General features: G+C 44.3%; 1 protein-coding gene across 4 annotated transcripts in view; it reads left to right on the top strand.

Moving 5' to 3' along the window:
- Positions 1-18,619, top strand: part of EIF4B (eukaryotic translation initiation factor 4B) — a 32,540-nt gene extending 13,921 nt beyond the window's left edge. The window contains exons 4-15 of one of the 4 annotated variants that reach the window (XM_072797808.1): positions 188-304; positions 2,066-2,120; positions 2,742-2,876; positions 7,336-7,473; positions 7,559-7,732; positions 11,430-11,658; positions 12,726-12,838; positions 14,496-14,709; positions 15,268-15,323; positions 15,869-15,974; positions 16,257-16,329; positions 16,654-18,619. In XM_072797808.1, the coding sequence (XP_072653909.1) occupies positions 188-304; positions 2,066-2,120; positions 2,742-2,876; positions 7,336-7,473; positions 7,559-7,732; positions 11,430-11,658; positions 12,726-12,838; positions 14,496-14,709; positions 15,268-15,323; positions 15,869-15,974; positions 16,257-16,329; positions 16,654-16,734 (1,491 nt within the window). In that variant the 3' untranslated portion in view covers positions 16,735-18,619. Of the gene's footprint in view, positions 1-187; positions 305-2,065; positions 2,121-2,741; positions 2,877-7,335; positions 7,474-7,558; positions 7,733-11,429; positions 11,659-12,725; positions 12,839-14,495; positions 14,710-15,267; positions 15,324-15,865; positions 15,975-16,256; positions 16,330-16,653 lie in introns of all 4 variants that reach the window. The other 3 variants (XM_072797807.1, XM_072797810.1, XM_072797809.1) reach the window with 3 other exon arrangements.
- Positions 18,620-19,452: the final 833 nt, after the last annotated feature.

The raw sequence follows: 19,452 nt of genomic DNA, 5'->3' as shown, positions 1-19,452 counted from the left end.
GATGTGGGATTCGATTCTGGGTCTCCAGGATCGCGCCCTAGGCCAAAGGCAGGTGCCAAACCGCTGCGGCACCTAGGGATCCCTCTTGTGTGTTCTTTAGAGAAATTCACTGCATATGCACTGGTTAGGGGGGAAAAAGACAGATGGACAAGAACACTTAATTGGGAATGTTTCTTTACTCCTTCAGATCAGTGCAGTGCGTTTACCACGTGAACCCAGCAATCCAGAGAGGTTGAAAGGTTTTGGTTACGCTGAGTTTGAGGACCTGGATTCTTTGCTCAGTGCCCTGAGCCTCAACGAAGAGGTAAAAGAAAGAAAATAAGGTGGGGAGTTTGAGGGGTGGGAGCTAACCAATCTTATGTTTATCAATATGTTTTTGGTTGGGTCACTAGCTATTTCAAAGTATTTCATAATATCTACCCAAAAAAGCACGGTGTAACAGTTAATATTCAACATCTAGCAAGTCTCATTTTCCTCAGGCAAGTTCAACAGGCTCCAGTAACTCAGGGAGGTAACTTAGGTGGAAAATAATGGAAGAAACCCACCACACCAAGTCTTTAATAAAAGCTCTCGTTCATTCATTCATTCATTCGCAGCTTTGTCTCCGCTCTTAGGGCTTTGCTCTTTCAAAATAATCTTACCAGATCAAAGGAAATAGAAAAGTTGTGTTAATCATTTTAGTGTTAAAGGCATTATATGGTTTTTAAGGAAGTTAATGGTGTTTTTGATAATTTTAAGAGAGTTTGGAAACGTTTCTCATTGGGATGTCATTTGTAATAGGGAATCTCTCAGGAAAATGACAGTAAACATTTAGTGCTTCTGCTTTTTAACATTGCCCAGAGATGTTTTTCTGTCCAGACACACTAGAGATTTAGTAGGAAAAGGAGATTGAGCTGTTAATACATTCGGGGCTATGAGGATTAAATCTAACTCTAATGACAGTTTGAGTGATTTGTGTCATGCAGTGATCCTTAAGATAGCCCAAGCAGGATATTGAAGCATTTAGTTAGTTACCTATTAGTAATAGAAATTTCTAGTATAGGACCTGCATTTTTTTTTTTTAAACTTCTAGTGACTAAAAAACAAACTAATTATATCTGGGAAGGAAAAGGACACCCTTTTTCTCTCTTCATTTGACACAATTTAAATCAATACCTCTTAAAATACTCCTCCTGTCTCATAATTAAGTACAACCATGGTAATCTGAAGGAAATGTCAAAATTAAATATATGAAAAGCTTAAAGATGCTCCAAAGTTTTTCTTCTCAGATCATTTTTAGGTTTTATTAACATGACTAATTTTTAACTTCTCAGTCTAGATAAGGGAAAGAATACCATATGGTTTTATTGTTTGAAATTTGCTGTATTATTATTATGTAAAATGCTGTCATGGTCCAGACTTAGGAGTTCCTTTGTTTCTAGAGATTTCATCATGGTGATATTTAATATAATCCTAGGTGTTTTCAACTAAAATTCACTGTTATCCTTCTTCAACTGTAGATTCTACTGTGAAATGAGGAAAAATCAGCAGTAGAATTAATTGGGTTCAAAGTGTATAAGTAATGATGTGGGAAAGGGAAGTCAGAGGGTGTCCTGGAGGAACTGATTAATCCAAAGGTAATACTGAGTGAAAGAACTGGAGATCATACATATCATACTTACTGCGCTTTTGCTGGTGCATAGTAGGGACTCTGCAAATGTCTGAGTGAATAATTGCTCTGAACCCAAATATGCCTTTTATTTTAGCTAGTTGCCACACTTGATAAATTGCCTTTGATAGTTAAAAGGCTAATATTGTGGAATACAACTTTATAAAAATAGTAAGATGGTTGTTGTGACGTTGATATAAGCCCAACTTAAATTTGTTAATTCTAAGGGGTTATTTCAGTTTTCAAGTCTTTATAAAGGATTCTTTAGCCAACAAATTGGAGTGTTGGCTAGATTACAGTGTTTTTCCTTTATCTTCCTTCCCCCAGTGCTTCTGCTATGCCCAGACGTTCAAGGTCACTCATGGGATTTGTGCATAATGGGGCAAAAGGTTGGTTAATGTGGTCCTATGCTCTCAGTCTCTAGGTAACAGGAGAATTCGAGTGGACGTTGCTGATCAAGCACAGGATAAAGGTAAGAAAGCTGATAGAAATCTTTGTTTTGTTTTGGTCCTAGGATGACAAAGCAGAAGTACCTCTTCTCAGAAGTTTTTAATAGAAGTGGAGAGCATAGGCCTGCTTGAAACTGGAACACTAGTTCTCAACTAAGATGATTTTGCCCCACAGTGGACATTTGTCGATGTGTGGAGACAGTTTGGGTTTTCAGAACTGAGGAGTACTGCTGACCCCTACTGGGCAAAAATACAGGGGTTGATCATAGGATGTGCGTAGGACAGACCGCTTCCCACAGCAAAACACTAGTATTGATTGAGTTGGAGAAACTGATTGATCTAGTAGAACATTTAATATGTAATAGATTAGGTGTACCTAGGAGCACCAGAGGGGCTGATTCGTTTATACTTCAGGGGCTCCTAGCCTGTACACAAAAAGAGACCAATAAGCATTAGACCATGTGAGGAAATGAATTACTCGGTTCAGTTGAAGATGCACTTACCGGACTTGGGGCAGCTTCATGGTGGTGCTGAAACATGAGGAGGAAATCCAGTGTATTGGAGGAGGGGTCTGAACATATGAGAAATACCGGGCAGAAGATTTTGTGTGCTAACTTGTGTTTTTTAAATTTATATATCTACAGACAGGGATGATCGTTCCTTTGGCCGAGATAGAAATCGGGATTCTGACAAAACAGATACAGACTGGAGGGCGCGTCCTGCCACAGACAGCTTCGATGACTACCCACCTAGGAGAGGTGATGATAGCTTTGGAGACAGTAAGTTTATTTTTATCAAGTGGGTTTCTTCTGTGTTCTGGGGACTGTTTTGTAATAGGACAAGTGTATGAATGTAAGTGATCACATTAGCGGAAAGGGAGGGAGCAGTAGACACAGAAAAATTTTAGAATATCCAAAAGAATTGATAGATACAGAAGAAGAATTTGATAAATTTAAATTAAAAAAAAAAAACTTACTAGGCAATAGATGGGAGATTTTTCTCTTTGGAGAAACAGTTGTTTAGGGGGCGCCTGGGTGGCTCAGTCAGTTAAGTGTCCAACTCCTGATTTCAGCTCAGGTCATGATCTCAGGGTCATGAGATCGAGCCTTGTGTGGGTCCCTGGGCTGGACATGGAGTCTGCTTAAGATTCTCTCCCTTTGTACCCTACCCAAAATAATACTAAAATAACGTAAGAACAATTGTTTACAAAGAAACCCAACAGCCGTCTGCCTTTGGCTCAGAGCGTGATCCTGCTTCCCAGGATGGAGTCCCGCATCAGGCTCCCTGCATGGGGCCTGCTTCTCCCTCTGCCTATGTCTGCCTCGCTCTCTCTTTCTCTCTCTCTATGTGTGTCTCATGAATAAATAAAAACTTTAAAAAAAAAAAAAAATCTTGTAAAGTAAGGCACTAACGAAAGGTCAGCAAGATTGCTGGGTTAAAAACATACAAAAGTTAGTTGCATGACCAACAGTCAAAAATGGAATTTTTTAAGGTATCTTTTAAAATAACTAAATTCATTCTCTTCAAAAATAAGGGTCTACCATGTGCTAGATAGTGTTCTAAGCTCAGGATATAGTGGTGAACAAAACAGACAAAAATTCTATCCTCATTGGACGTTCTTTATACTAAGGAGAAAAAACCGTGCTCAAATAACTAATTTAGAGAAAAGAAAAGGGAAATAGAGAATGTTATGGGGTAAGAGTTGGAGTGAATCAACAACTTTCTGCTGTGAATCAACATATACTGCTGAAGTACAACAGAAGATAACCAAAACTTTTATGGGGAAAACCAGGCAACTTTATTGAAATACATGAAGAAAGAACTCTACTTCAGTGAAGAAACGATGAGATAGTGGTTTGTCCATATAATGTAACATACAGATAATGATCCAGATAAAATTCAAAATCTAACATTGAGAGGGTAAGAGAAAATTGTGTAAAAATTTGAAAAAACTGTCATACAGTGTTAATACATAAGTCCCAAAAATGTATGCATGGTAACCTTCATGACTGTGAGTGAGAGTAGAAGGGAGCCCTTTAGCTATGTTTGTAATCCTACTAAAAAAACTGAAGTAAACACGGCAAATTATTGGCATCTCTGGGCAGCCCTGGTGGCACAGTGGTTTAGTACCGCCTGCAGCCCAGAGTGTGATCCTGGAGACCCAGGATCAAGTCCCGCGTCAGGCTCCCTGCATGGAGCCTGCTTCTCCCTCTGTCTGTGTCTCTCTCTGCTTCTCTCTCTCTCTCTCTCTCTCTCTCTCTCTCTGGGTCTCTCATGAATAAATAAATAAAATCTTTAAAAAAAAAATTATTGACATCTCCTAAACCTAAGTACAGTTACAGAAGTCTGGTGTAATTGCTTCTGTATTTTCCTGTTTGAGATAAGTAAAAAGAAGTAGGACAATCTCAGTTCATAAGCATTTTATTTATTTTTTTTTTTAATTTTTATTTATTTATGATAGTCACAGAGAGAGAGACAGAGGCAGAGACACAGGCAGAGGGAGAAGCAGGCTCCATGCACCGGGAGCCCGATGTGGGATTCGATCCCGGGTCTCCAGGATCGCGCCCTGGGCCAAAGGCAGGCGCCAAACCGCTGCGCCACCCAGGGATCCCCCTCATAAGCATTTTAATTCGGTGAGACATCTTGTGAGTTCTGTACCAAATAAAATTGAGGAAGCAATAAGGGAGAGAATTCGCATTTTTGAATATAGAGTCCTCCCTAGCCTAATAAGATGTCTGGGAAGGAAGAAAGAATCAAGTTTATATCTGACTTTGATCAAGACTTTGTGACCAGGCAAAGCTTTGGGAAGAACTCCCTGGGGTATTTTACTTTAACATTTATGCAAGAGGTTGTTAATGGGAAGAAATGGCTCTTAAAAGAAAGAGCAGTCTAACCAAGGGTCTTGTTTTGAATCAAGGGACATGACTACTTTTTCACTTATGACCTTGAACTTAGAGCAAGCGGGGTGAATAATAAGAAAGGGAAGGTGCTGTAATTACCCAAAGTTCTCAAGTTTGTGAGACTAGTTGATGGCCCAGAAGTCAGCCCTTCCAAGACGTTACAGACTCCTGTTCATGCATTGGGCCCATAAGAGACATGGCGGCAGGGGGTGGGTAGTTGTACTAAACGCTATTGTAAAATCTCGGCAAACACTTGTATGTTTCCTGGCCAACTGTTTTAGTGAGGGCAAGATTATTATCATTTTAATTAAGCAAAATTAAGTATACATAGAGTTCATTTGCCTCTCTAGAGATCAGATATATATTCCAAAATAAACACAAGGTTGATTTTTTTTTTCATGAATTCTGTTTTAGATTCTCTTCTGTGTATAATGGTTTACCAACATTAGCATATCCTTTAACTTACAAATTTAAACTAGCAGGGAATGTAGACAAACTGATGTTTCAAAAATTCAAACATTGTCTTAAAAAGAAACTCGTTGATTGATCTGCATGCATAAATTAAGTGCAAAAATGTTAAGTTTGTTTTTGTATTAAAATTGAGGTTTTTCGGGATCCCTGGGTGGCGCAGCGGTTCGGCGCCTGCCTTTGGCCCAGGGCGCGATCCTGGAGATCCGGGATCGAATCCCACGTCGGGCTCCCGGTGCATGGAGCCTGCTTCTCCCTCTGCCTGTGTCTCTGCCTCTCTCTCTCTCTCTGTGGTGTGACTATCATAAATAAATAAAAATTAAAAAAAAAAAATTTAACATTTAAAAAAAAAAATTGAGGTTTTTCATATAAAAATGGGGATTCCCAGCTTTTCCAGAAAATTGGAACATCTGGCAGGCTAGCCAAAGCTAAGTAGCCCCTGCCTCCTTTTATAAATGCCTTACACCATGTAGTTTGCCCCTGAGCTCTACAACATTCTTTTATACTAATTTCTGGCATTTTGGCACCTGTGATCCTGATATTTGTATATGTGTGTAAAATACAATTCTCAAGTGTTGTGAACACATATACAGTAAGTATTTTTTCATTCCATTTTTAACAGTTGCTTTGTATAGATGCCACTGATTTATTTAACCCATAGCTTGTGAACTCGATAGCCTGAATTTTAAAAACAGCATTGTAGGGGCACCTGGGTGGCTCAGTCAGTTAAGCATCTTGCCTTTGGTTCAGGTCATGATCTCAGGATCTTGGGGTTGAGTGCCTTGTCCTGCTCTCTGCTCCTCCCTCTCCCTGCCACTTGTGCTCTCTCTCTCTTTCTCTCTCCTCCCTCTCTCTCTCAAATAAATAAAATCTTTAAAAACATATAAAATTAACAACATTGCAGTGAGCCTCCTTGTACATGTCTTTTTAATATGTCCAGTTATTTTCTCAGGATAAATTCCTAGAAATTGAATTGTTGGCCCACAGGGTACACATGATTTTAAAGCTCTTAGTGTATAGTTGTGAAGCAACTTTCAGAGTGGTTGTGCTGTTTTAGACTCTGCACCAGCAAAGGAATTGACTTATTCCCCTAAATTTTACCAACACTGAAAGTATTTTTTATTTTAAAATCTTTGCCATTTTGGTGGTGGGAGATGTCCTGTTAATTTAGTTTCTGGGGCAGCCCAGGTACCTCGGCGGTTTAGTGCCACCTTCAGCCCAGGGTGTGATCCTGGAGACCCAGGATCGAGTCCCACGTCGGGCTTCCTGCATGGAGCCTGCTTCTCCCTCTGCCTGTGTCCCTCCCCCCCTCCCTCCCTCTCTCTCTCTCTCTCTCTCTCTCTCTCTCTCTCTGTCTCTCGTGAATAAATAAATAAAATTAGTTTCTGTTCTTTAAGTAATAGCCAATTAATCCACTGTCCTATGTCATACATATTTTTCTCATTTTGTTTGTCTCTGATTTGGGTTTGTGTGTTTTCCAATGCTAAACTTTGTTAAGTGGCCTTTGATTAGTTCTTTAGAATGAATAAAAAATAGAGATTCCAATTATATTTTTTTCTAGTGTATTTCAGTCTTTAATGCTCAAAATTCATTATGAGATACTTAGAGATTTTTTTCTTTAACTCTTAAATTATTAGCTTAGCAGTGTTTATTGAACCATCGGAGAAAATTTTTTAAATCAAATACCAAGAAAACAATTCAGTGCACATTTTCACACTTTGAATTTAAAGGGGTTTATTTTTTTATAAAAACAACATAGCAGTGACTGTCAAGTCACGAAAGCAAATTGACTTCATGGGCTATCATGCTTCTTTCTGTTAATGGTGTCAAGGGAAAAGGAATGACATTACCTTGTCTGTTTTCTCTCTAGAGTATCGAGACCGTTACGATTCAGACCGATACCGTGATGGATATCGGGATGGGTATCGTGATGGTCCACGCCGAGATATGGACAGATATGGAGGCCGGGATCGCTATGATGACCGAGGCAGCCGAGACTATGACAGAGGTCATTACAAAGCACAACTACGTGAAATTGCTTTCTTGCCTTTCTTCCTCTGGTGTGATGATCATAATTGGGGATATATTTACAGGCTACGATTCCAGGATAGGCAGTGGCAGAAGAGCATTTGGTAGTGGGTACCGAAGGGATGACGACTACAGAGGAGGCGGGGACCGCTATGAAGACAGATACGACAGGCGAGACGATCGGTCCTGGAGCTCCAGAGATGATTACTCTCGGGATGACTATAGGCGTGATGATAGAGGTAATCATTTTCTTTTGCTTACTAACAGAGCAGACCACTGAAGAAGCTGATTGGAAAATTACCGGTTATGTCTCAAACCCCTTAAGTGGAGTTTTTGGGAGGAGGGGGGTGTTTTTGAAGATTTTATTCATTTGACAGAGCACAGGCAGAGGGAGAGGGAGAAGCAGGCTCTCCACCGAGCAAGGAACCCGATATGGGGCTCAATCCCAGGACCCTGAGATCACGACCCAAGCCAAAGGCAGACATGTAACCTGTTGAGCCACCCAGCGCCCCCTTAAGTGGGTTTTGAAACAGGATGAATTTACACGTTGTAAAAGGTGTGGCACAGAGTAAAGCAGGAGGAGCACTGAGGAAATAGAGCAAAGTCTTTTGTTTTGTTTTGTTTTGTTTTGTTTTAAGATTTTATTTACTTATTCATGGCAGACACAGAGAGGGAGAGGCAGAGACACAGGCAGAGGGAGAAGCAGGCTCCACGCAGGGAGCCCAATGCGGGACTCGATCCAGGGTCTCTAGGATCATACCCTGGGCTGAAGGTGGCGCCAAACCACTGAGCCATCGGGGCTGCCCAAGTCTGGTTTTGCTTTAGCTTAGAGATTTTTCACTTAAAATTTATTGAATATACAAATGGGCCAAAGGAAAACATTTGCCACAGTCTCCTAGGCACAGCAGAGTTAAAAACCAAGCAATGATGATTTCAGTGCTTTGGCACCACAAGTAATTGATACTCATTAACTAATGGTGAGATGTCAGGCCCCTAAAATGATCTCTCAAAAAGTATCGGTAAATGGCCAAGATTCATGTTCTGACTTCATTAATGTCATCAAAAAAGTAAGATGTCTGGCCCAGAGTTTTTCTCTTCAATTATTTTTAGACAGCTTGCCTGGCCTTTTAACATCCCCCCATGTTAGTGCTGACTGTGTGCCAAGTGCCTTTTTTTTTGTTTGTTTTCCAAACAAAACTTTCAGTTCATTCTTAAAAGCATTGCTGTTAACTACTTCCTCTATTTCAATGTGTGCAACTTAGAAATACTAACGCTGAGCATTTACTCTGCACCACAAGTGAGCTGAGTGTTCTCACAGGTATTATACAGTCTTAAGAATTCTATCTGGTATAGATAAGATTCTCATTTCCAATTTACTAGAGAGAAAAGTGGAGGCCTGGGTGTGGGCTTCGAGTCTCCTGGACTTACGACCTTTTCCTCTCTCAAACCATTCTTGCCTCCCTTGGTAACTGCATCCCTCATCTTTTTTTTTTCCAGTGATCTTGCCCCGGGTTCCCTCTTAAGATCTGCCCTTATTTCCAGAGTCACTGCCATTGTTTATTCTTCATTGCTATATCCACATTACTAACAAATTTCCCTTCCTCCTTTCATCTTCACACTGGCCCAAACTTTTTGGAACAATGGCTAATTAGATTATTCTGTTCCTAGTCTCTCCGTGGCCTGAAAGGTAGCCTTTTGGGGTTTTGTTTTGTTTTGTTTAAGATTTTATTTATTCAGGAGAGATACAGAGAAAGAGAGAGGCAGAGACACAGGCAGAGGGAGAAGCAGGCTCTCTGTGGGGAGCCTGACACAGGACTCGATCCCAGGTCTCCAGGGTCACACCCTGGGCTGAAGGTGGCGCTAAACCGCTGAGCCACCCAGGCTGCCCAAAGACAGCCTTTTGTCTGACCCCTGACATATGTGAGTCCTCACTATTCTACCTACAGTTTATCTCTTTAGTGCTGTCTGGCATTAGGTGCTTGCTCAGTTTTCTAGACTTTCAGGAGTTACCACTTTGAAACCTTCACAGGCTTCCCCAGACACAGTCACAGTCTAAGAACTTCTTTGTGGTTAAATCTGTTTTGTAGAGCTTAGCATACTGTATTCTTTTTTTTATTCTGATCCTGCCACTAAATTGGGCTCCTTTCAGCAGAAACTAAAAACTACCCAACTGTCATATTCCTGGCCTTAGCACAGTATCTGAAATATAGGAGCTCATTGAGTAGGTAAAAAAAAAAAAAAATGGAAATTATTAGAGGAGAAAGAAAAGAATGTTACTATAGTGGGAGGAATGTAGAGTTCTTTTGATAATAGCAGATTTCATCCTTTGGACCTCCAGGTGTTAGGTGTATGGCTTAAATAGTTACTCTTTCTGATCCCCAGTTTTACCCTTTAAAAGGGCTAATGGGCCCTTCGCAAAGTTACACATAATAAAACTGGATCTGGCATAAGTTCCTGGCTGGCTCAGTTGGTGGAGCGTGCACCTCTTGATCTCAGGGTCTTGGGTTTGAGCTCCTTGTTGGATATAGAGATTACGTAAAAAACAAAATGGTTTTTGTTTTTTTTTTTTAAGTATCTCAGAAGTTTATATAAATTGCCAGCCTTTTTTTTTTTTTTTTTTTTTTTTAAGATTTTATTTATTTATTCATGAGAGAGGCAGAGACACGGGCAGAGAGAGAAGCAGGATCCTCACAGGGAGCTCAATATGGGACTCAATCCCAGACGCTGGGGTCATGCCCTGAGCCAAAGGCACTCAATCACTGGGCATCTGCCTTCAGCCCAGGGTGTGATCCTGGTCCCAGGATTGAGTCTCACATCAGATTCCCTCCATGGAGCCTGCTTTTCTCTCTGCCTGTGTCTCTGCATATCTCTCTCTCTCTCTCTTTCATGAATGAATAAATCTTTTTATTTAAAAAAACAAAAAAACCCTTATAGAAAACTTAAATTTCGGTAAACCATCCCCTCTTTGCAGATACATTCGTATGTCCTTTAGTAAAAGTTTGCATGGGAATGATAAGCCCCAAATTTGAGCATAGAGGTTATAAGAACACAGCTAGGTGTGTCATCAGGGGAAAGATAATCAGGAGCCTTCAGTGGACTTTTCGAGTGTTTTATTACTTAAGCCAGTGGTTGGTATACGTAAGCTTTATCTTTTGTATGTTTGAAATTATTTAGGATAAACACTAATTTTGAGAAATACAATTCCCTTGAAACACTAAGGTTTGTCTTAAAATATTCTGACAGTTTGGATCCAAGGAGAAATCAAATTCCTTTAGAGTTTATATTTAGCCATTTGGTACTGTATGCTTTGCTCCATGAATCATTATGAGATTTAGATTCCACACAGAGCCAAGAGTATAGGAAGTAGAGTCTTTCCCGTTGTATTGTCACAAGCTCTTCTCAGCCTCCTGAAGTAGTTCATCTTCCAGACCACGTTTTTTACCAAGATACTTGCATCCAGTAGTTTATCATAGTTGACCATTTCTTCCTAGTAATAGTAGCTGTGATGACTCACCATGTAAGTCCTCAGTGTGTAGCACAGCCTCATGGGTGGCGTAGTGGGAAGATTGATTGTCCTTGGTTGTTTAAACCACCCATTTATTTTCTAATGCTCTCCCTTCTCTACTGGATTGGCTAGGCTGCTACTCTCCCGTGTGGCATTTTCTTTTCTTTTAAGATTTTTATTTACTTGCTTATTCGTGAGAGACACAGGGAGAGGGGGAGAGACATAGGTAGAGAGAAGCAGACTCCTCGCGGGCATCCTGATGTAGGACTTGACCCCAGGACCATGGGATCACAACCTGTGCCAAAGATAGATGCTCAACCACATGTCCCCCCATGTGGCATTTTCTAAGAGCTGTGTCTGGGCATCTGACTTTTGGCCATCAGCTTCTGAGGATTTTGAAAAACTGTTACTTAGAGTTTTATTTAACTTAGGTCCCCCCCAAAGACCCAAACTGAATCTAAAGCCTCGGAGTACTCCTAAGGAAGATGATTCCTCCGCTAGCACCTCCCAGTCCAGTCGAGCGGCCTCTATCTTTGGAGGGGCAAAGCCTGTTGACACAGCTGCTAGAGAGCGAGAAGTAGAAGAGCGGCTGCAGAAGGAGCAGGAGAAGCTGCAGCGCCAGCTGGATGAGCCAAAACTAGAGCGACGGCCTCGAGAGAGGTGAGGCTCTCTTCAGTTACGGATCTCTGATCTGGGAACAAATTGCTTCCTGAAGGACGGGTGTGGTACACATCCCAGGGCACATCTGGGAAATTCATGCAGACGTTATTAGTTGTCACTTAATAGCATCTAGTGTACACAGGCTGGGGCCAGTAGGTGCGCTGCAGTATATGGGACAGTTGAACCCTATGAAGAGTTAGTTGCCTGCCGGCCCTCGTGGCTTTTAAAGGGGCTTAACTGGGCTTAACTTCTGACAACTATAAATTGATGATCGATTAATAGAGGAGTAGGCAAATTACGGCCTATTCCTCCCCCCGCCCCAAATCCATTTATTTGAGAAAGAGCACAGAGAGAAGCGGACTGCTGAGCAGGGAGCCCGATGCGGGGCTCCATCCCAGGACCCTGGGATCACGACCTGAGCCGAAGACAGACATTTAACCAACTGAGCCACCCAGGTGCCCCAGTGCTGTTCCATATTTTGTAAATAAAATTTATCTGACCCATTAAAAAATTGACCAAATCTTGCTTTAGTATATGGGGTAAAGCCACCATTATGAGATGAGTGGAAGTGCCTCTATTCGAGTTGCTGGAATAAAGAGAAAATGTTTTTACTTCTATAAAACATAAACTATATATAAATTATTTTACATTTATTTTTACTCGTGTGTTATGTCAGGTATATTATTTAAGGATATTTCAGGATGGTAAAGGAGTCGGTAGTGAAGTGTTGGTTATTAAAAAGTGGCATTGGATCTAATGGGGTAGAAACCTGTAAAATGGCCTAGTTTTAAATGGCTTTTAGAGTTGTGTTACCAGTAAGGGAGGGCTGTAGGTTAGGTAGGAGAATATTCTTCATTTTAGTTGAAGCTTCAAGTGTTTAGAGCCAAAGTGTATTTATCTTTGTAGCTTTCAAATGGTTTGAGAGAAACAAGATGTGCACACCCACCCACAAATACAGCAAGCCTGAGGAGTATGAAGTGATGGTTCTTGAGGGGTCAGCATGGGTCCAAAGTGGCCTTCAGTGAGCTGGACATAAGTTGTTTTCTTTTTTTAATCTCTTTGTACAGACACCCAAGCTGGCGAAGTGAAGAGACTCAGGAACGGGAACGGTCCAGGACAGGAAGTGAGTCATCACAGACTGGGACCTCGGCCACAACTGGCAGAAGTAAGTCAGACCAGGGTGGGTATCACGTGTTATTGCCTCTTTCCATAAATGAGCCATAACCAAATTATGCAGTCACTGTGGGGTATTAAACTCAGTCATGGGGGCTTTATTTCGGTTAGCATAGGTTGAGCAGAATATTACATCTAGTCTGAAAAATCTAAGAAAATGGCATCAGAAGAGATTTGGGCGACCTGTTTAATGATCTTCTACTAAAGAGTATACTTGACTGTTAGATTTGTCCCTTCTTTTTGTTTTGACATTCCAGAATTTTCCTTTATTTAGAGCAGTCACAGTCCTACAGCTCTCTTGCCAGCCTTTTTGGATGTCCTGTACGACCAGAGCAATGTCTGGAGCAATGATCTTCTACTCTTGATCTTTCTTTCCTTCCTTCCTTCCTTGAATTTATCGATTGGTCACAAACATCTTTAGTGTTTTGGAAACTGAACTATTAAATCATAACATCTCTCTTCCCTTATTGCGAACCAGTGTTTTGTTTTTTAAGTTTCTTCCTCCCACCTCTAAGTTGATTTGTACTTGAGCATTTCAAAGCGTGGCTCCAGACTGAGATGATTTGGAAGTTCATCCAAGTGTTGTAGAAGTTTTCTGGAAATTATTCATACTGGAGTAGCCACCCTTTTAGTAACAGGAAGGTAATGTCTGTTTGTGACTAGGTGGAAGTGTGATGGTTGGATTGATACCTCCTGAGGAGGCTGCACTTAAAACGTAGAAAGAATCTGACAAAATAAACATTTAGTTGGTTTTCTGGTTTTGTTTTGTTTTTTTGCTTTTTTTTAAGATTTTATTTATTCATGAGACAAAGGCAGAGACAGGCAGAGGGAGAAGCAGGCTCCATGCAGGGATCCCGATGTGGGACTCGATCCCGGGACTCCAGGATCACACCCTGAGCCAGAGGCAAACACTCAACCACTGAGCCACCCAGGCATCCCAAAACTTCTAGTTTTGAGAAGACATTTACTGCCCTTTAAAAAAAAAAAAAAAGATGGCCTGTTTTTCCTATATATCATAGTGTGTGTGTGTGTGTGTGTGTGTGTGTGTGTGTTGAGCCTCCAACTTGGAGTTAACTCAGTGGATCCTGGGGTTTGAGATTTATCAGAGGTCCTCTTCACACACATATACATATTCTCTGGTGTAGATATTTTTTTTTTTAATTTTTATTTATTTATGATAGTCACAGAGAGAGAGAGAGATAGAGAGAGAGTGGCAGAGACATAGGCAGAGGGAGAAGCAGGCTCCATGCACCGGGAGCCCGACGTGGGATTCGATCCCGGGTCTCCAGGATCACGCCCTGGACCAAAGGCAGGAGCTAAACCGCTGTGCCACCCAGGGATCCCTGGTGTAGACATTTTAACACTGAAAACGTAGCAAGGCTATAATCCTAAAATAAAGAGTACTCATTTCTAGGAACAGTCAGGTGGCTTTTCTTGGAGAGCCATTATTTTTCCTATTTTTCTTGAATCATTAAAACATTTCCTCAAAGTGATAATTAATAACCACTGATTTAGGGATAATTTCATCTATTGGGAGCCATATCCAGGTCTTTAAGAATAATGAAAAGAGGTCAATTTGGGTGGGGACCATTTTCCACTCTGTTGAGATCCTAATAGATCGCTGCTTTTCCTGATAAGGTAACCTTACCACTCTGATTTCACAGATGCACGAAGGAGAGAGAGTGAGAAGTCTCTAGAAAATGAAACACCGAATAAGGAGGAAGACTGTCACTCTCCGACTTCTAAGCCACCCAAATCTGAACAGCCTCTGAAGGTAATGCCAGCCCCTCCACCAAAGGAGAATGCTTGGGTGAAGCGAAGTTCTAACCCTCCTGCCCGATCTCAGAGCTCGGACACAGAGCAACAGTCCCCCACGAGGTGAGTCAGCGTGCAAGTGTTGCTTAGCTGTAGAATCTCAAACCTTGTGATGTCATGCTGGAAAGTGCCCTGACTGTTGGTCTTACGTAGCGTCTTTTAAGTTCTGCTTTCTTGGCTCTCAGCTCCCATTCAGCGCGTGCTGCTGTGCTGCCGCGGGCTCATTTAAGCCATTGTTCAATTCTCTAGAGTTTTGATAACTGGTTGGCATCACTTTGGCTACTCAAAATCTGCAGATTGGTATTCAAGACCTGCCACCGCCACCTCCGGCGGCATGGCTTTTAGGGGTCAGATTACTTCCTTAGGTCTTAGGATTCTCATTTGTAAAATAGAGAGTCCTACTCCCCCTGCAAGATCAGGATGATTCTGCAGGACAGGGTACTTCTACTTAGTGAGTGATCAAGTAGTCGCTTTCATTGTTGTCTTTCCTATATTTCAGTGTCCTACAACGTTAAGTATATATTTTTGGTTCTCTGTAAAGTTGACTGTTTGGTGAACGATTGGAAGTTCATCTGTTCCTTCCCGAAGACTAGTGAATGTAATTATGTGCTTTTCTTCTAGTGGTGGAGGGAAAGCAGTCCCGGCTCAGCCCCCGGAGGAAGGACCAGCAAGGAGAGGTAAGACCAACAGGAAGTCCGTGTTTCACGTAGTAGCCGGAGTCCTCAGTGAAAAGCCTGCAGAGGACTCCAGAAACAACCCGTGTCCTCCTGCACCTGTTTTGTGCTCAAGGTTCTTAAGTTACCTACCCTTTTTTTGCCAGTAGAGGGCAGGAGTGGTCTCTTTGGAGAAAGCACAGCCCTGCCCTTTCCTGGTAGAACATTTCTTTGGAAGGGAAAAAAAAGAATCGGAAGGAAATTCACATGCTCAGTCCAGATTAGAATGTCACCATCTGTAAGGCCAAGGTCACTACTGAGCGTCACAGTCCTTCATTTCCAGTTTGCTCTTCATGATCCATCACCCTACCGTGGAACTTTTTAGTGGGTCTTAACTTGGGGTGAGGGGAACGTGGGAAGAAGGGCTTGGGAGGGAAGTCTGGGTTGGGGTGAGGCTGAGTTTCCCTCGATGCACAGGGGCACGCTTTTCTGCAGCTCAAGGGAAACTAGGAAGGAGACTGGTTCTTTTACCTGCTTTTCATTTGTTCTTGGCATCTCCACTCAAGCAGATGAAAACAAAGTAGATGGGGTGAGTGTCCCAAAAGGCCACAGTGGGAACTCCAGCCGTGGTCCAGGAGACGGAGGGAACAAAGACCACTGGAAGGAGCCAGACAGGTACGCATGTTCTCTCCTCACTCACACTCTCACCTGGTGCTGCATACGTGTCTTGTGGTTAAGCCGCCCTTGGTCCTCCGAGCACTGCCAGGTCTCCTACTGTAAACAAAGGAAGGTCAACCAGACAGTTATAACGCGTCCTCCTAAGAATCTAGAAACACAAGTCCACACAGATAGCAAGGACTGCTGCCTGGAGGTACCTGCGCAGTGCCCTCCCAGTGGCTCGTGGGTGTTGGGACAGTCCCCTCCTAAAGATGTGGTTTTACACTCACACCTCTGCAGGAAAGACGGCAAAAAGGATCAAGACTCCCGATCTGCACCTGAGCCAAAGAAACCTGAAGAAAATCCAGCTTCCGTAAGTGTGGGGTGCTTGCTCGTTTTTTGCCCTTGAGCCCCTTTACGTTTGGGGCTACAAGCAGAGTGGTGGGAAGTCAGGTACTGCTGCTTGTTGGGAGAGCACACACAGCCTAGTGCTCCCCTCCCCTCCCCTCTCTGGGGTGAAAGATGGTGTAAGGGCCTGTGGGCTTCTGACCTGCTCTCCCAGGGGAAATGCTAAGAAAGCCAGCGGGTGTGGCCTGGGCTGGCCCCTCCTTTTTGCCCAAGTAGCAGTATCCTGTTTCTTGGTTTGGGATGTGAGAGTTCAAGGCCTTAGAGATTTTCTCACTCTTGTCCCTTCCAGAAGTTCAGTTCTGCAAGCAAGTATGCTGCTCTCTCCATTGATGGTGAAGATGAGAACGAGGGAGAAGATTACACCGAATAGACCTCTGCATCCTGTGCTTTCTCCTAGTCTCTCCACCCTGGAACATTCGAGAGCAAATCAAACCTCTATCCAGACAAGACAATAAAACTCACCATCTCCTGGAGACCTTTCTTAACTTTTTTTTTTAAAAAAACAAAAAACAAAAAACAGTGAAATGAAATTCTTTTGCATGCTGCTGCAGCCTTTAAAGTATTGAACTAACTGGAGAATCGCCAATGTAGCCAGAGTGAGAGAGACGTACAGCTTTTAACAGAAAAGTTGTGCATTTTTCCGACACATGCAGTTGCTGTGTGATTAGGGCCTGGGGGCCTCCATTTAGCAAAACGGCAGCGGCAGCGGCGGTGGTGCCGAGTCTGGAATGTGGGCAGCAGGGCAGGCTTCAGGAAGAGGGAGGGGCTGCCTCCCGATTCTCACTGATTCTCACTGATTCTCACTATCCTAGTGCGGCGTGCGGGAATTCTCAGGCATCCCCTGAATACATTTCCATCCTTGGAAAGGTAGGTTTAGTCTCTGAAGTGGTTGTAGTCTCAGGAGGCTGCCTGCCCCCCTGATTTAACTCTGAGTTACTGGGGGAATTTCTTCACTTTTACCCCCGGGGGTGGTTGAGAGTCTGTAGGCCGCTGAAGAACAGGGCTGCTTGGTGACCAAAATGAGCGGGAAATCGTGGTTTAAAAAGAGGCGCTGGGGAAGTGAGAAGTATCTTGCACCAGTGATGGGGGGAATGCCGTGACCTCCAGTGACCCCTGGGGCAGGGAGCGCTTCGGGGTCTGGGAGTCCCCAAGTCTCCTGTACATCCCGGTTTTGCCGTCTCAGACACTGTCCTCCTGAAAGTTCACACGTACCCGCATTCTGTTGAAATCTTGAAGCTTTAAAAAACGTAGACTCTCGTCCCGGGCTTCCGATCCTCGTGCTCTTTGCCGTCACCCCCCAGAAGCAGCTTCTGTTGAAATCCCCCAATCCAGGCGTTCTCTGTGCCCCCAGGAGCAGAGGCGAGCGCGGAGTCTCGCTCCTCTCCAGCAGGTCAGGGCTCCTTGGCGTCTCGCGCGCCTTCCCTCCTCTCACACCTCAGAGCTAGGTGGGAGGGAGGGCAGATTGTGAGTCGTCCGCCACCTCGATGGGGCTTCTTGGTTCTGCTCTGACAAGGCTTCTCTCCACTCAAGTCCCACACCAGTGTGCGGTTGGGGCGGCTGTGGGGGTTTGGAGGGGTGTTTTAAGCTTCCCTTGAGAGAACAAATGATAATGGGGAGAACCTAACCAGGGCCTGGTTTCTGCTGCAACACAGTAGCTTCACTTGCCTGCTTTTATGTGCACCTTTGTACTGTCCGCCCAGGAGCCGGCGTCCTGAGGGGCGACCCCTTCCCCCCCTCCCCCGCCTCTTGTTGGCAAGGCCCCTGCCATCGGTCCTGCTCGGCCCCTCGAGCGGCGAGCGGGGTGGGAGTCTGCAGCAGAGCTAAGGAATCCTTCACCCCGTGGACAGAAAAGACTTACCAAGTGGAGGGACTTTAAATAATTGGCTCGACTGGCCGGTAGCCAGGAAGTGGCTTTGAGAGAGATACCCAAGGCTGAAAGGGTTTGGTTGGGGGTTTTTTTTTTGGTTTTTTGAACCATTGAAAAGGTAGGTTTTGCCCTCTTCAGGTCTATTTCCAAATGGTTGTATCCAAAAAAAACTTTTTTTTCCCACTCCCCACCTGTCCCCCTGTTGCCACAGAAGCAGGGGCCCTGTCCCGCTCCCTAATACGTGTAAAATTTGTACAAAATATCTTCTATGAAAATGATTTGTAATCTGTAGACTTAATACCTGGGAGATGTCTTGAGATGTAAAATCCCATCCTTTGGGTTGTGGGGTTTTTTGTTTTCTCCAAATAAATCTGATCTTTAAAGTTCACCTTAATGCTGAAATTCTTTTGACCATATACCTGTGCCTTTCCGTGGCTCCCGCTCGCTCCGTAGCCCCTCGGCATTCAGGTCTGCAGGTGCAGGGGTGGGTTCCGGGGGGGCCCGTGTTTGGGGCTCTGAGAAGGCGAATTTGCATCCGCTCCCGCCAGCGTTTTCGCCCGGTGCCAACTTTTACCGTGACCTTCCCGGAGTCCGCTTCCTGCTTCGTGGCCGGGAGGCCGGGCCGCGACCTGTGGCCTGCGGGGCTCCTCGGGCCGGTTGGCGCCGAGGCCCTTTCCCCTTCGTTATTTTTTTAATCTGAGGTTAATTACTGCCAACAGGAAGTTGGCCTGTTGTGGTTTTTTGAGAGAAAGGGGGGAGGGGAGAACCTCAAGCAGGCTCCGCACCCAGCGCAGAGCCGACGGGACCCCGCGACCTGGGCCAGCCGGGCGCCCCCTTCCCCTCCTGCCGGAGCTCAGGCGGGATCTTCCCAGGGGCAGGAAGGCGGCCGCCCCGAAGGAACCTGGGGGGGGCAGGGAGCCCAGGAACCTGCGCCCAGGACTGGGAGGAAGATGGGGCCGTGCAGACACCTGGGAGCCCAGCCGCCAAGGCCCCACACAGGCCTTCGATCGGACCCATGGCTGCGCCCAGTGGCTGAGGCGGGCCAGCTGCGGCGGCGGGGCGGGGGGGCGGGCACGGGCAGGCCCGGTGGAGCGCAGGTGCCGTGGCGACCGGCCTCACGTGACGCCCCCCAGCTGTGCTGCAGCAGGAGCCTGGGATTGGGGCGCCCGAGCAGCGCCGGGAGGGTCGCTTCCGGGGTGCCTGGGCCCCGCAGGCCTGGAC

This window comes from Canis lupus, chromosome 25 (assembly GCF_048164855.1).
Source record: "Canis lupus baileyi chromosome 25, mCanLup2.hap1, whole genome shotgun sequence".
Lineage (NCBI taxonomy): Eukaryota > Metazoa > Chordata > Mammalia > Carnivora > Canidae > Canis > Canis lupus.
This window is presented reverse-complemented; position numbering and strand designations above follow the sequence as displayed.